The sequence below is a fragment of the Nanorana parkeri genome, unplaced genomic scaffold, assembly GCF_000935625.1.
Source record: "Nanorana parkeri isolate BGI_ZX_2015 unplaced genomic scaffold, ASM93562v1 scaffold527, whole genome shotgun sequence".
Taxonomy (NCBI): domain Eukaryota; kingdom Metazoa; phylum Chordata; class Amphibia; order Anura; family Dicroglossidae; genus Nanorana; species Nanorana parkeri.
The window spans coordinates 110,863-126,686 of record NW_017306795.1 but is presented as its reverse complement, the minus strand read 5'-3'; the positions used below and the strand labels follow the sequence as shown (position 1 = coordinate 126,686).

General features: G+C 47.2%; 1 protein-coding gene across 1 annotated transcript in view; it reads left to right on the top strand.

Moving 5' to 3' along the window:
- The first annotated feature begins 5,023 nt into the window (after nucleotides 1-5,023).
- SOD1 (superoxide dismutase 1, soluble) overlaps nucleotides 5,024-15,824 on the top strand; it is an 11,413-nt gene continuing 612 nt past the window's right edge. Inside the window, exons 1-4 of the mRNA XM_018561488.1 lie at nucleotides 5,024-5,089; nucleotides 11,061-11,157; nucleotides 12,758-12,827; nucleotides 15,057-15,171. Coding sequence (XP_018416990.1) covers nucleotides 5,027-5,089; nucleotides 11,061-11,157; nucleotides 12,758-12,827; nucleotides 15,057-15,171 — 345 coding nt within the window. The 5' untranslated portion in view covers nucleotides 5,024-5,026. The remainder of the gene's footprint in view (nucleotides 5,090-11,060; nucleotides 11,158-12,757; nucleotides 12,828-15,056; nucleotides 15,172-15,824) is intronic.

Here is a 15,824-nt window from a genome sequence, read left to right as displayed (position 1 = left end):
GAAGTCTATGGGGCAAAAACGTGCTTTTAACTGCCCAAGGAAGCTTTTGGCTTTCTCCTGCTGGCGATTTTTTTGTTCTCTTATCATTCTAGCCAGTTGCTGGTTTATAACTGATACTGGGCTCCATAACTTGATGCAACAAGAGTGTCAATTTGGGGCATCCCCCCCCCCCTCCCTCCCTTTTTAATATAAAGGTACATAGGTGTGTGTGTTTTAGTTATCTCAGAGGTGACTATGCAATCACTGGTTTTACAAGCGTTTAATTTATTTAAAGGAGAACTATGAGGTGAGTGAAAATCACTCGGCCTCATAGTACGAGCCGACGTGTGACAATGAAACTTTTGTCACTCACACAGCTGGGTGGATCCAGACATAATTGTCGGGATCCGCCCGGCTGCGGCGTCTCAGTATACCGCGAGCTGTATCGCGGTATACTGACCTTTGGGTGACGGGAGAACGCTAGTTTGTGTTCTCCCGTGACCCTTGGGAGAACTATGGGGAAAAACGCTTACCCCATAGTTCTCCTTTTTAATGCTGTGAAGTCACCGACAAGGAGATGTCACGGCGCAAATCCGTTTTATCCTTTTAGCTTTTGGTCGTTAAGTGATGAAATGAAAAATACAATAAAAAAAAAAAAAAAAGATCTGCGTGGCATCATCAGTATTGTACATAGGTGTAAGATTTTCTCTGTATACTTCCTAATACGACTTTGTAATGTTTTCTTATCTAGTGTTATCAGTCAACAAGAGGATTCAATCAGAGTGCTAATGTGTTCATACCTGTATTTATATTTCTGAGATTTTTTTCCATTTACCATTGAAATAAATACAATTTGTTTGATTTTTGGTGTGTTGTTTTTTTTTCTTCCTGAAACCACTTCCGGCCCGCAATACGTCTATAGATGGCGGCCCGCAGAAGTGGTTAAAACAAGAACACGACTGCTGTAGCTTCCAGCCGCCTATCACTGGACCCGGAAGTGATGTGTATTACATCACTTCCGGTGTCACTTGTTAAAGTCTCCGGCTCTTAGTGCCAGGAGAAGAAACTAGGGAAGAAGATCTCTGATTCCTCAGCTTCTTTGGGGTCCCTAGGTGACATTAGGGGTCTGAAAGAAAGACCCCTGATGTCTCCATAAAGAGGACCTGTCACACCCTATCTGCTACTACATCCAGGGCTTGTTAGCCCCCTATGTGATAATAGTTGTTTTTGCACATAGGTGCACCCGACGCGCATTTACAAGTGCTAAGAAGCCCACATCTTATGAAAGAAACCCGAAGGACCCGAGAGGGAAGGCAGGGCACAGTTCCATACAATTCATTTTTTAGTGTAGTCAGCGTGAATACAATAATCGGGGTCAAACCTCTGCACACCATTTGCCATTCTGAAAAGCACCAAATCCAAAAGATCCCACTGCATCTGCAGACATATACACTTGTTTACCGAAAACAACTTCTCCTGCCGTATAGAACTAGAAATGCATTTGTGCCAAACCAGCAGATCCTCTAAATATGTAAAAAAGGGACTTTAGGCCCTGAGAATCTGGAGCAGTTGCCCATGGCAACCAATCAGCATCTCTCTTCAGTCTGATCAGGTAAGATTTGAAAATGAGACAGAGATGCTGATTGGTTGCAGTGCAAATCTGCTCCAGTTTTGATAAATTCTCCCCATTCTCTTTCCAGGGAGTTTTACGGCCTCATTCACAAGGGGTGTGTTACTCTGTATAGTGCGAAGGGCCGGTTGTTGATGCACACGGAGCGTCGGGAAGTGTGTGGGCAGCTCATGGAACTCTATGGAGATGTAGGACCTGTGCACCCTCGCGCACAGCTTCCAACAGTTCCAAGTTTTGACAGACGCACACAGACGGTGTTTGGACCAGGATCCATCTTGTCTGCATCCAAAGGCGCACACTATCTAAAACATGGAGCTGCTGGAAGCAGGATTTGAGGGCGCACAACTCCTGCGTCTCCATAGAGTTACATGAGCTGCCCACGTGTGTCTTCCTGCAGCTACGGGCACACCAACAACTATCCCTTACTCACTCACGAGGTGGGGTGACATCTGTGTGCCCCCTTTTTTTTGACAGTGGGCACCCAGATTCAGATAAGACCCCCCACAACCACCGGGCCAGAGTTGTGGGGGAACAGGCCCTTGTGCTCATCAACCTGGGGACAAGGTTCATTGCCAGAGGAAAAACCCCTTTCCATGTTGAGGGCATGAGGCCTGGTATGGCGCACAATCGCTCCCCCCTCCCTTTCCTGCTCTGCCAGGCTGCTGCTCGATCAAGGGTCTGGTAAGGTATTTTAGGGGGGACCACACGCATTTTCTTTTTTGGGGGGGGCAAGGGGTCCCACCTAAAATTGCAACCAAACCTAAAGGGTCTGATATAAATTGGGGGGGGGGGACCCCTGTTTTTTTTTTTTATTTTCAGGTTTATTAATTCATTCACAATGACATCCAGAGAAAATTGGGACGCATCTGAATTTTCGTTATTAAAAATTCGGATACGTTGGAATTGGTTATTTGCTTCATCTGGACATTCGGGCACATCTGAACTTTCCAAATTACCGATTTGTGTCACACGTCCGACATCATGGCCACCAACCACTGCGATGCCCAGATCCTCCCTGGTCACAGGTGACAGTCCAGATGCCGCTCCATAGCAGATCCAGGACCCCGCCCACTGACAGGTGAAAGGTCACACTCATTGGCCAGCTGTTTTTCCACCATAAACACCAATCTCAGCTGATTCAAGATCAGCCTAGCAACCGGGGTAAATCTCCCTAGCAACAGCAGGCGGCTTGTAAGCCCCCCTATGTGATAGCAATTAAAGTAAAGTTCTAAAAAAAATAAAAATAAAAGTTTTAAAATTAATATTAAATTAATTAAATGTAATAAAGAAAAAAAAAATATTGTAAGTCCCCCCACCCCTGCGAGCATGCGCATTTTCACATAAAAATGCGTCGTGTGTGCCTATGTACGAAAACGACGATTGCGTTACACAATTGCGTTACGATTGTTGGGTATCGCCGCACACGGAGTGAAAGCAATAATTCTCGAGCCAATATTTACACAAATCTCTAAACTGATGACCTGTGGGGGGCTTATAAAACGTTGTGTATGGACTTTTTGGGGTATTAAATTTTGTCCCAGTTTCAGACGTGTCTCTTCTCCCACACCGCTCAGCCTCCTATCACAGTCGGGCAGAGCCTTGTGTGGGCGGAGACAGGCCGCTCTGTCACAGGAGGCTGAGCTCTCCTCCAGCACCGCTCGCACAGCCTCCTGTGACAGCTGTCAGGATGGAGAGCAAGGTACAAGCAGTCAGGGATCGCTGAGTGTTTGTACATAATTGAGGACACGGTATGTATACTATATCCTCAATTATGAATGAATGGGAAGTGATCTACATGACCTCCTGCTCATTCATGATTGTGGTTATAGTAAACACACTCTGTCCTCATGTTATAAATGATCAGGAACACTCAGTATAGAGGATTCCTGTTCATTGATAACAGGGGCTGCAGGAAAAGAGATTGAGGACTCTTTAGGAGCCCCTAAAAGTAAAGTAAAAAATAAAAATATTTTATAAAAAATGAATGAATAAAAAAAAATATTAAAAAACTCTATTCTATTGTCAGCCATTTTCTCTTCTCTGCGACATCAATCACGCGCCTCCTTTGCTGCAGTGTATTCTATCTTCAGGGCAGTTGTTCCAGTACCACCGATACCGTCTATCCGCCCCGGTAATATCTGCAACTGGCATCGAGGGCATCAGCTGCCCATCACAACCTACTTTTTATTTTATTTATAAGCAGCCGCAGACAAAGTTCATTTAGGAAAACCTGACAATTTGGTTGAGGAAATCTTCTTGGCTTCCAATTTCTTTTCAAAGTCCAAGATACAGTGTACATGAGCAGTCATTTGGGCACTTAGTGGCGGGGACGTACAGTGTACATGAGCAGTCATTTGGGCACTTATTGGCGGGGACGTACAGTGTACATGAGCAGTCATTTGGACACTTAGTGGCGGGGACGTACAGTGTGCATGAGCAGTCATTTGGACACTTAGTGGCGGGGACGTACAGTGTACAAAAGCAGTACAATCAGATTGTAACGTGTGTGATTGAGATGCTGATGACGTCGGGAGTCCTCTGACACCAAAGCTGGCCATAAACTTTACAATCTGATTGTACAATCTCCTTTAGATATGAGTACCTAACTCGACAGTTCCTTGGATTTGTATGCAATCTGAGGGGCCCCTGTACCACATACTGGTCAGCAGATGTAAAGAATATTGTACAATCAGATTGGCCGGCTTTATAATGTGACAGCTGAACTGGGATAAGAAGAATGATCCTCATACAAGAGTCATGTTTACTCTTCCTGGAATCTTGGTGAGCTTTGTGTATTTCTTCCAGATCTGTGCAGTAATCCTGTGTGACAGTTCCTGTAATGAAGACCGGTCACGCTGCTCTCCCTTCTTGTACAGGGTGACAGGTCTTGTCTCCGCCCCCTTCTGTAGTTTTCTGCGGGCAGCCTGTAGTGGGCGGGACCTGCTTCAGCTCTGCTCTGTGCATATTCCATAACAGAGGTGAAAGTCCATTGATTGCTTCCTCCAATCCTCCAACCCAGGCTCCACTCCTCATGTCTGCAGACAGTCATTACATTCAATGGTTTCCTTTCTCCACTTGGCCGGGAATTTATGTTTTGTAATCTTTTTTTTGCAGCACTTTACCTTTACGGCCGCAGGTGACATAGCCACGCCCAGCACTGCGTGTCCCGCCCAACAGAGCCTGTCACCCCGCCCCTCCCCCTCCTCTTGGCTCCCTGTGACAGGCAGCTGTCATTCTCTGCAGCCCGGCAGCTCACGTGCGCCGTAGGCTCCCTTCGATTGGTCGGCGCGTCGTGCGGAGCTCCTGAGAGCAGGCCTCCCATTGGACGGTGGGATCCGCCGTGACCTGAGACGTCAGGGTGGTTATATAAGAACTGGCGTCGCTCCCCCTCCTCCGTACGTATCGCGTTCTGCAAACATGAAGGCTATATGTGTGCTGAAGGGCTCCGAGGTGGTGGCCGGCGTGGTGCGCTTCGAGCAGGCAAGCATCGTCTCCTGTGGCCGGGCTCTAACCCGGAATGTGAGCGGGACCCTGTCCGTTCCTGCTTACTGAGTAATGTGTAGACCTTGGGCTAGTGAACGTTGGGGACCCGGTGGTGGGGAGTCTGTCCTACCGTGCTGGGACTTGTGTTTGCGGTCACGTTGTGCTATCAATGTAGTTCTGGGTATCCAAAGGGATTACGTTGCAGCTCTGGCATTGCTGGCATCTGTGGTTCTCCTTGGCTGTCCTCTGTACGACCACGTGATTCCTGTGTAGATACGTGATGCTGCAAGTAAGGGATTGCTGGGACTTGTAGTCCTCGGTCTGGGGAGGTCTTCTGGTTGGCGGCAATTATTGGTCATTTTTTTTATTTTAGAGGCGTCAGATGTGAATGTTCAGCGGACAAATGACATTAAAGTGGACCCATTGGTCCTGCTCTGTTGCTGTGGTGCATTGTGGGTAGTGTGCACTCTGAGGGGAGCAGTTGCCCATGGCAACCAATCAGCTTCTTATATTCTTGTAGCTTGCATAAGCAAACTGAAGAGAGAAGCTGATTGGTTGCCATGGGTAACTGCTCCAGATTTTATCAACTGCTGGTTGCCAACTGCTCCAGTTTTGACCCCCATCTGCATTGCGGTGCGTTTGTTTTGGATAACCCTCCAATGCGTGCGGGTTTCGGAAGAATGCTTGATGTGCCTCTTTTTGGCTATTTTATACGATGCCGTCCCATTCCTTCAGCTCCTTTAATGAAAGCACTCTGCAAAAAATGTACACTTCCCCAGCAAGTCTTCACCACCTTGAGGAGTTAGCTGCTGTGGTTGTTGGTTGCTTGCCAGGTATCAGGATTGGGTCCCCTGCCGGTCTGTCCTGCAATGATTGGTACAATTGGCACCCCAATTTCACCCCCTCCCCCAAATAAATTTTGGGCTTTCTCATTACTTTATATCATGGTGACACAGGAGGGTGAATCTACCCAGCGGGACACAGCCTAGATTACAAACCTGACGCCCCCTCCCCTCCCCCCAACAAGGTAAGGACTGCAGGAGTGGTGGGGAATAACGGCCCCCCAGCTGTGGTGGAACTACAAGTCCCATGAGGCATTGCAAGACTGGCAGGCATGACTCCCAGAGGCACCATGGTAAGGTTGGAGTTGCCCACCATGTGCTCTACAAGGCCTTGGCTATTTCACTGCAATGACAGGGTCACTTTAAGAGCGGTTTCTGGTGGAGTGCTGAACTGATTTTTGCCCCCGCCCCCTTTTATTTCACATTCAGCCTTTCTATGTGCTCTGGTGTTCTGTTCTCTAAACTTACATAAGATCCTGTGCACGCCCCTCATACTCCCTCCTGGGCTGCAGGTTGCATAACCTGGACGGTTTTGTAATTCCTAATCCTCTCTTGGCAGCTTCTTCTCTCCACCCGATTCAACCTGCAGCTCTGGTTTGCGGAGAGATTGGTATCTGCGCCCTCGGGGCTCGTTGCCGGTCTCAGATCACAATAAAGGGGCGGCCGTTATGCCGCTCTCTGGACTTTAGTCTGACATGAATCGGGTCCAAGGGACAGAGAAAGAAAACATGCAAGAGATTCAGGAGGGATTGGAAGGGATGCGGCGCGCCAAGTTTAGTGAAGTTGCTTTGTGCTGAAATGACTTTTCTCAATGTCTGTATGTTAAAGGAGAACTATGAGTGCTTTTCACTCACGCAGGGTCCCCTTCATCAGGCTCAGATGACAATTGTCGTCATTCTCAATCTCTGAGCCTGATGAAGGGGACCCTGCGTGGCCCCAAAAGCGCTTCATATCCGAGTGACCTCAATCACATGGATTTGCATTGACTTGGAATCTGTCGTGCTGATGACATCTTTATTCTAAGCTCGGCATATAGCGGGGAGTAGCCTGCTATATGCTGACTTTGGGTCACAGGAGGACATTGGTAAATGTCGTCTTTTGACCCTAAAGAGAACTACAGACATAGTTCTCTTTTTAAATTAAAAATAAAAACCCCACTAGCATTGTGTCCGGGGATCATTTGTCTCTAATGAAGGTAAGCACTCCTTTTTTTGATTGCAGCCGCACACGGATGGACAGCTGCGGCCATTGTCGCATTGGTTTGTAAAGACTGAGGGGCTCCCTCCTGTGACTCCTGCCACAAGAATCTGCAGCTTGATATTAAACAGAACCTCACCCAGGTCTTTGCAATGACAACAAAGACCCCTTCAGAAATGTTTAGTAATGACAATCTACAAACACATCCTTCTAGATAATTGCCGGCGGTGTATTTACATAACTTATTTTTCCTCAGTCTTCTGGCAGTGATCATTTACTAAGGGCAGATTAATCAATCTCCCTTTACTTCCTGTAACTCTGGCACATGTGACTAGACATGTGACCATGCATATCATATCAGAGGAGCAAAATGCCTTTCCCTGAGATCTCCTGAGATTACAGATGAGACTTCCCAGCAATGCTCTGCTGATGTAACCTTCCCAGGATGCATCTTAGGCACAGGCTGCATCACTAATGCCCAAGAGTACCAGGCAGTGCCAAACTGTTATTGTAAGAAAGATGATGTACTTGGCCACATGTCTTAGTCACACGTCTAGTCGCATGTGCCAGAGTTACAGGAAGTAAAGGGAGATTTAGTAATCCACCCTTAGTGAAAATGGGCACTGTGAGAAGAATGGAGAGGAAAGAAGGTATGTAAAGAATACAAAGCCGGCAATTATCTAGAAGTATCTGTTTAAAGCCCCGTGTGATCGGCTGCAGGAAGTGTGGACATTGCATTGCATCAGGGTTTGGCACTCCAGAACTACAAGTCCCATGAGGCATTGCAAGACTCTGCCTCTGAGAGGCTTTCAAAGGCATGATAGGATTTGTAGTGTTACCACAACAGTAGTGCTAAGGTTGCCTAACCCTGCATTACATGCATACGTGTACATTATAGCAAATGCTGTTGTGTACCGTAGATGCATGCACGCATTCCCCTCTGGTGGTTGCTGGGTTTCCTGTGATCTCTGTGTATTCTATAAGGGCCCATTCACACCACATTCAGATCACCAGACCAGATTGTTTCCGGACCCAAAATGTATCCTAATGTATCCCTATGCTATTTCTGGCCTCTGTTCCCACCAGCGCAGTCTGTTCCAGACCAGAAAAATACTGCACGTCTCATTGTCTGGTCTGGAATGCACTGGACCTGCGGCAGGTTCACACCAATTTCCAGGTCAGATCTGGTTGCTGTCTCCTGTGATCGCTGTGTATTCTGTAAAGCTGGAAGTGATCCCATGCCAGTTTGTTTTTCTTAGCAGAGTCTGACTTTGCTGTGTGATAATGACTCTGCATTTTATTCAGCATACCGTGTTTCCCCGAAAACAAGACCGTGTCTTATATATTTTTTTTTTTCTACGAAAAAAGACACTAGGTTTTATTTTCGGGGATGTCTTACCTGGCTGCAGCGGTCCGCTCTGCCGTCCAGGGAGCCACAGACGTGTGTGTGGGCGGGAGGGAGCTGCGGCTAGCGCTCTGATGCAGTCCAGGGAGCCGCTCTGGGTGCTCTGTCAGCCGATCCGAACTTCGTGGTCAGGATGATGAAGAGCCGCTCGGCAATGATTTGGTGGGCGAGGGAGCAGGGGGGGGGCGTGCCTGGCGGGGGGGGCGGAAGGGAGCTGCGGCTAGCACTATCGTCAGTGATTTCTGTAATATGAGATCTACCACCGAACTAGGTCTTATTTTTGGGGTAGGTCTTACTTTCGGGGAAACACGGTAGACTGTATTAGGAATACATGTTGTCAGTTCTGCACATGTCTGTATTTTCCCAGCTTTCATCTGAGAGATCCGAGTCAGATCTCTCCATAGTGAGGAAAGCCCCTTCTACATCTCTCATTTCTGGTGACAACTCGTCATTTGGGATTTCCCTTCTCTCACTGGCACTTGTTTCCTCTGCTCTGTGGCTCCATCTAGTGGCCACATTGTGGTGTCACCAATTGCATCTGCGGGAGAACGTCTTTAGGTTTTGCACAGAAAGAATGTAAATGTTAATTTTGCAGAATGAATGGCTCCCGTGATGGGACCACAATCTCCGTACAAATAGACTATTGTAGTCACAGGAGCGAGCTTGGAGCGCTGACTACTTTACAACACACAGGGACCATGGGGAACACAAGTAGCCCCCCTCCAGAAGGAAGGGCAGTGTCAGCACCAATTCAGAGATGATTTGATCTAAAGCCGAGTGACGCACAAATAAGATACATTTTTGTTAATAGTTAAGGTACTTGAATGTATTTGTAAGATTTATCTCCTGAGTTCAGGGTCCCTTTAGGAAATGCTGGTCTCCATGCTTGGCATTTGGAAGGGGGAAGTGCATGTGATCTAAATACTTGTGTCTATCACCTCCATGTCCTGGTGTCTGTGGTTGGTTGTAATGTAGATATTCATTACCAGGTTTGGCACATAGACTAAATCTTCCTTTTTTGGTCGGAGCCGGGATGGATCAAACCCCTGTGCTTATTTTATGCTGGTTGTGTTTTGTGGGGGGGGATTTATCAAAACTGGAGCAGACGAATCTGGAGCAGTTGCCCATGGTAACCAATCAGCAGCTTCTCACCAGTTTGCTCAGGTAAGATTTGACAGAGAGAAGCTGATTGGTTGCGGTGCAAATCTGCTCTAGATTTTGTCTCAGTTTTGATAAAATCCTGCCAATATCTTTAAAGGGAGGGGGCGGCCTCTTGGTTCGGTGCTGCAGCTGTCCCCATTGGATCTCCCCTCGCCTCTTTCTGGTGACGAAGGATTTTTGGATTTCTCATTACTTGGTCACATGGACACCAATACAGTGGGCACTCTACCCAGCGGTTCTCACCTTCCTTACACTACAATTCATAGTTTTGGCATTACATATTTGCAGGCGGCCTATTCATCTTGAATGAGCTGAGACATCATAATGCAGATAACGCCCGCGCTAGTTTTCCGCACAGCAGAGGCATTTATTACGGGAGTTGTTGGCATAATTGGACACATCAGGATGTCTCTCATTCAGCAAAGTGTTTTATATTTGGTATTGATGCCTGCAGTCCTGAGCAGAAAACAGATTGATTTGGACAAGTCTGATATAAAGACGTATTGGGAGAGTAAAATGTACTTGGCCTGGAGCTTAGAGCTGACGTAGGGCACGGCATCTGTTACACTGGCTCCATATACCGAGAGCTGAGCAATCATGGAACTACTGATAAGTCGGCTCTTGTTCTCTTCTCCCTGCAGAGAGTAGTGTCTGTCAATCCAACACCCTCCCCCTGGGGTTCCCCCCTCCCCTTCCTGCAACTCATTGGAGGGGCACACGGATGGGGGTGGCCACAACGAGAAGTCCCATTAACCTCCCTGGCGTCTGAGTGTGGCTCGGGGTTGCCGCTTTTGGTACTGAAAATTAACCCCGAGTCACACTCGGGATTACCGCCAGGAGGGTTAAGGAAGCCAAGTGGTGAGTCATTGCATGCTGCTGGCTTGCTGATTGGCCGGGAAGCCGGCTCCCTGGTGACCAGAAGTTCCGGTATTGGGAGCATTTGAAGGGGGGAGTACGGGTACTCGGTATCAGCATTAATACTCGGTATCTGTATTGGTGCATCCCTAGTAAATGTTCTATATTGCATGGATGCTGGTGGTTTAGCACTATAAGAGATGGTGTACGTTGGTTCATTTTTGTGTCACAAACTGATCTCGGCCGGAACTGAGTTGAACTCCAAAGCCCCCGTCCCCTAATCTGAACTGTCTTCATGGTGTTTGGCCTGGAGAGGTAACGCTTACACCGAACCCTTTGTGCATCCGCCAACCAGACTGAATTCAGCTGGGGGCTTATCCTCTGATACCGTCTCTGCTATGACCAATGATCATCTTGGTGGTTTGTTTGCTGCATACTTCTGGTATGTTTTATATACTCATCTTTATATATTGGGTTGCACTCAATTGATGATTTTATCTTTCAACAGGAAGGTGATGGACCAGTAAAAGTTAACATTCACATCACTGGCCTGACTGATGGCAAACATGGCTTTCATATCCACACCTATGGAGATAACACTAATGGTATGTATGGGTTGTCCACTTACTCAGACATTGCTCTGTCTGCTCTGATGGCTTACAACTGCTTGGGGAAGGGGGCGGAACAGCTGCCACAACGCACTAGCCCGCCCTCTAAAATGCAGTCTTTGGATGACCGAGGGTGAACGGGCCCTCATGGTACAGGGCTGTGGAAATTTTAAATAAATGTCCAAGGACTAAAGCGGGGGCCCAATCTACGTGTCCCTTTTGTCAATCTTCTTGTGATACCAAAATTATTTAACCATGCTCAGAGGCACTTCTCATTGATCATTCTCATCAGTGCGGTCAGGTGAGAGGAAGGGCTGTTTGCTGAAAGGTAAGTGTACGGTGGGATGGGAGGGGTGCCTAGACTTAAGCCACTAATTTCATTTTCTCAGAACGTTTTTTAACTTTCACTTGAATTGGTAAAGGGATAAAGTAAAAAAATGTAAACTATATAGTAAAACTATGTATAAGCGCACACGTAAGGCATTGTGCACGCTGCTCCCCTTCCCCTGTGTGCCATATTGTGGCAGCAGCGCTCTCTAACACGCACAATGTGCAGTAAAGGGTAAGTGCTGCTGCCACAATATGGTACAGTGGAAGGGGGGCAGTGCGCACACAATGCCTTAAGTGTGTGTTTATTCGCATGCAGATTGTAGGGGGTGTAGGGGTGAGTTTTACTCTATTTAAAATGTTTTACATTATCACTTTCACTTAACTTTATTGTCACAGGGGGATAACAAGCCCCTATGTGATAGAATTTGGAGGTGACAGGCTCTCTTTATGGAGACGGTCTCTCCAGCTCTGGTACAGAATATTGAGCACAATGCTGTGCTCTGTGCAGTGCGGCTTGACAGATGAGACCCCAATGATGTGCGGGGTCCCTTGTGCGTCCCTGTACCTTTAAGGGATATCGGGCTTCCTCTTGACAAACCTGCACCCAATTTTGTCTTTTGCTACATGTTCTCCAAGATGGAGACTCTCATAGGTTAGAGTTAGGACCGCACTATATAGAGGTGCCTTGGCGCGGCTGTGCGGCTTTCACATATTCTGCAGAAGACTTGTATCTAATCTCTGTTTTTAACCTTAGCGGTGAGACAGGTTTTTTGCATGCTGGCTGGTGAGTGTGCTGGGAAACTTTTTGTTGTTGTATTGTATAAAGCCCTTCCATGTGCACCTTGCTGTAAAGCAGGTGATATGTTGATGAGTGCGTTTGCCTAATCTGAAGATGACGGGGTGGGATAGTTGGTAGGGAAGCAGCTGGCAGAGTTTAGGTAACCTCTGAGGAGTCACACGAGCATATGGAATAGACTTAAACTAGAACGCCACCATTGTAATAGCTTATTCCGTCACCATTGTTGGGCTGACTGTGCACATTGCCATCTAATTGTACAGTGTCCTTTTAGATTTGCTGATGTAGTAGCAGGGCCTACCTTTTCTGACCGTCTAAAATGGGTTGTATAGGCCTCCAACCTGATATATTTGGTAACTAAAGGAAGTTACCCTCTAGGTGAGGGGTCAGCTGACAAACCCCATTTGATCTGTGTATGGCGGGCGTATGCGAGGCGTTCTAATAGGATGGACGTGTGTTTTGTCCCTACAGGCTGTGTAAGTGCCGGGCCACACTTCAACCCCTGCAACAAGAAGCACGGCGGTCCAGGTGACGAGGAAAGGTAAATATCGCTTCTATCAGTGAACCATCTTCATCAGGATTTACTGCAGTAGTAAATATTAGGAGATGCATCAACCAGGAGCCGTGTCTTACCATGCTTCTAGACATATTCCATCTGGTGTCAGCGTTTCTTCATATGACCAGCGCTGGAGGAAACCTGGAGCAGCATTGTCTGCTCATATCCTTATCAAAGCTAATATGGCGTCCGGGGAGGAGCGCGGCCAGGGAAATGTGTATGAAATCTGGGCTGAGCACATGACTGGTGAATGGCACACAGCATCAAACACATGGGCAGCTTCAGGTTAACATTGAAGTTCTTTTTCCTCAGGTACTCTTGTGGTAACTCTTGCTTGGAGTTCTGCTCGGCACTCTTTGAATGGAGTTTCTGAACATAACCAATGGACAGGCCAAAAAAAGCCATTGGCTGGCCAGGTATAACCCCGCCCACTCCCATCAGGCTGTAGTATTTTCCCATGGTCCTTCCAGAAAAGTTTAACCATTTAAACGAGGTTTATTTTTCTAATTACCGGTGTCCATCGTTCCTCTGCTGAGCTCTTTTGCATCGGATCATCTAGAGCAGTAAACCGAACTTTAACCCTTTTGCACCCACATATGCCATATGTCCGCAGCAGGCCTCTGAAGTCTGTTTACCTGTGTAAAACCACCTTATGACTTCCAAGGGACAGTTAACTGACCAAAGCCCCCCCACCTCACTTTCTGGGCTCCCCTCCTGTGGCCCTGGGACCGGTACATGGGTGTTGGTAGGTAGTAGGGAGAGACGGCAAACTTGCTGACCTGTTGAATGAAACCGGAAGAGACGACGGGACAATTTGGGGTTATGGGATTATTTGCCCTTTCCTGAGCGCGTGCAATTTGTAAGCTGGGCATGTTGGGTATCGGTCATAACCTTTTATATTTGTAAAGAAAAATTGTGTTTTGGGCACCAACATTAACTTGTATTTTTTTCCTGAAGTTTGGGGTTTGATCGAGTTGCGCTAATATCAGAAATTTGGAGCTGCCACAACTTTATTCTACAGGGCCTCCGGTCCCTGGAAATATGTAACTCTGGGGGGTTATGCAACTTCCAGGCCTAAAATGTGAACTATATCATGTGACAAAATGGTTCAGGCAAACATCTGCATTGCCATGACCGGCTCGTCCTGCAGAGTTATGGAACAATGCCGATTGGCTGTCCTTAAACTGGCACTTTACATGTGAACAGGCAGACTCTTTATTGCAGGAGAAGCGTACTACAGGGGCCATGTATCAAAACTGGAGCAGCTGTGCACGGCAACCAATCAGCTTCTCTCTTCAGTTTGTTCAGCTAAGGTTTGAAAATGAGAGAAGCTGATTGGTTGTTGTGCTCAGCTGTTCCAGATTTTGTCTGCTCCAGTTTTGATAAATTCCCCTCGGTCTCTTCTGCAGTAAAGAACGCTTACCTGCCTGTTAGCAGTTTTCTGGACGTTGTGCATGTGCAGGAGATGTGCCATGCCGGTACGGACAATCAAGATGACTGAAGATCCCAAACCTGAAAAGTCCGGGCGAGGATGCTGGCTAGAGAGCTTGTGGAGGTCACATGACTGGAGTGGGAGGGGGGAGTATGTCTGCTTTAGATCGGACCTTCACCCACTTGACTAAAAATTGTATCATACAGCTCTCCATGCTGATATAAAATCGTATTGCACTCATTAGTCAAACATATATTTTTCTTTCCACTTCCTGGTCCACTTTGGTGCAAATGATGTCATTGTGCCCAAGCATTGCATCCTGGGTAGATTATATCAGCAGAGCATTGCTGGGAAATCTCATCTGCAATCTCAGGAGATCTCAGGGAAAGGCATTTTCCTCCCCTGAGATGATGTGCATGGTCACATGTCCTAGTCACATGTGCCAGGAAGTAAAGGGAGATATATAAATCTGCCCTTAGTAAAAATGGCCGCTGCCAGAAGACTGGGGAAGAAAGGACTGCACAGAATACAAAGCCGGCAATTATCTAGAAGTATGTGTGTGTGTTGATTGTCATTACTGAACATTTCTGAAGGTGGATTATGTTGAAGATCTGGGTAAAGTTCCTCCACTGAAGTTGGTGTGCCTACATGTCCAGCTGCCTCCTGGCTATGGAGAGCTGTAGATTGTAGAGGGAACGAGGACTTTAGGTGAAGCCCATGCTTTTTGGTTTTACTCTACTAGGTCGTTTTATATTTTGAGCGGAGATGTTTTTGTCCTTCAGGCATGTTGGAGACCTCGGAAATGTAACCTCAAGTGGTGGCGTTGCAGATGTTGAATTAACAGATTCTCTAATTTCCTTGAGTGGGCCAAACTCCATCATCGGACGCACAGCAGTGGTAAGTGATGGAAAGTCATCTTATCAAACCATCTGTACTTTGCCATTCTAGTTACAGAGCCATAAGCATGTGACACCAGTGGCAGCAGCCAAATGCTACTCGTGGTGGATTTATCAGATTGTTAAAGGAGAACTATGAGGAGAGTGAAAATCACTCCTCATAGTACGAGCCGACCTGTGACAATGAAACTGTCACATGTCGGATCAATAGATCGGGAAGTGAGAGAACATAGTCGCTCACTCACTTCTCGATCATATCCCTGCAGAGAGCCGTGACTGTCACTCACTGCTCCCTGCAGAGATCCCTCTCCCAGCGCCAATCCTTCGAAGCAGACTAGAGGAACGGACGGGGGAGGGGGCGGGTACAGCCCGCTCTGCCTCTAGATGGGCAGAGCCAGCTGTCAATCACGCAGCTGGGTGGATCTCGACAATGTCTGGATCTGTCCCGGCTGCGGCGTCTCAGTATATCGCGAGCTACGCGGTATACTGAGCTAAGAGTGACGAGAGGACGCTAGTTTGTGTCCTCCCGTTACCCTTAGGAGAACTATGGGGAAAAGCCCTGACCCCATAGTTGTCCTTTTTTAAAGTAAATATTTCAAAAACCTGGCCACTTGTAGCAGTCTATGGTGATAGTGATTCAGAGGTCATATGATA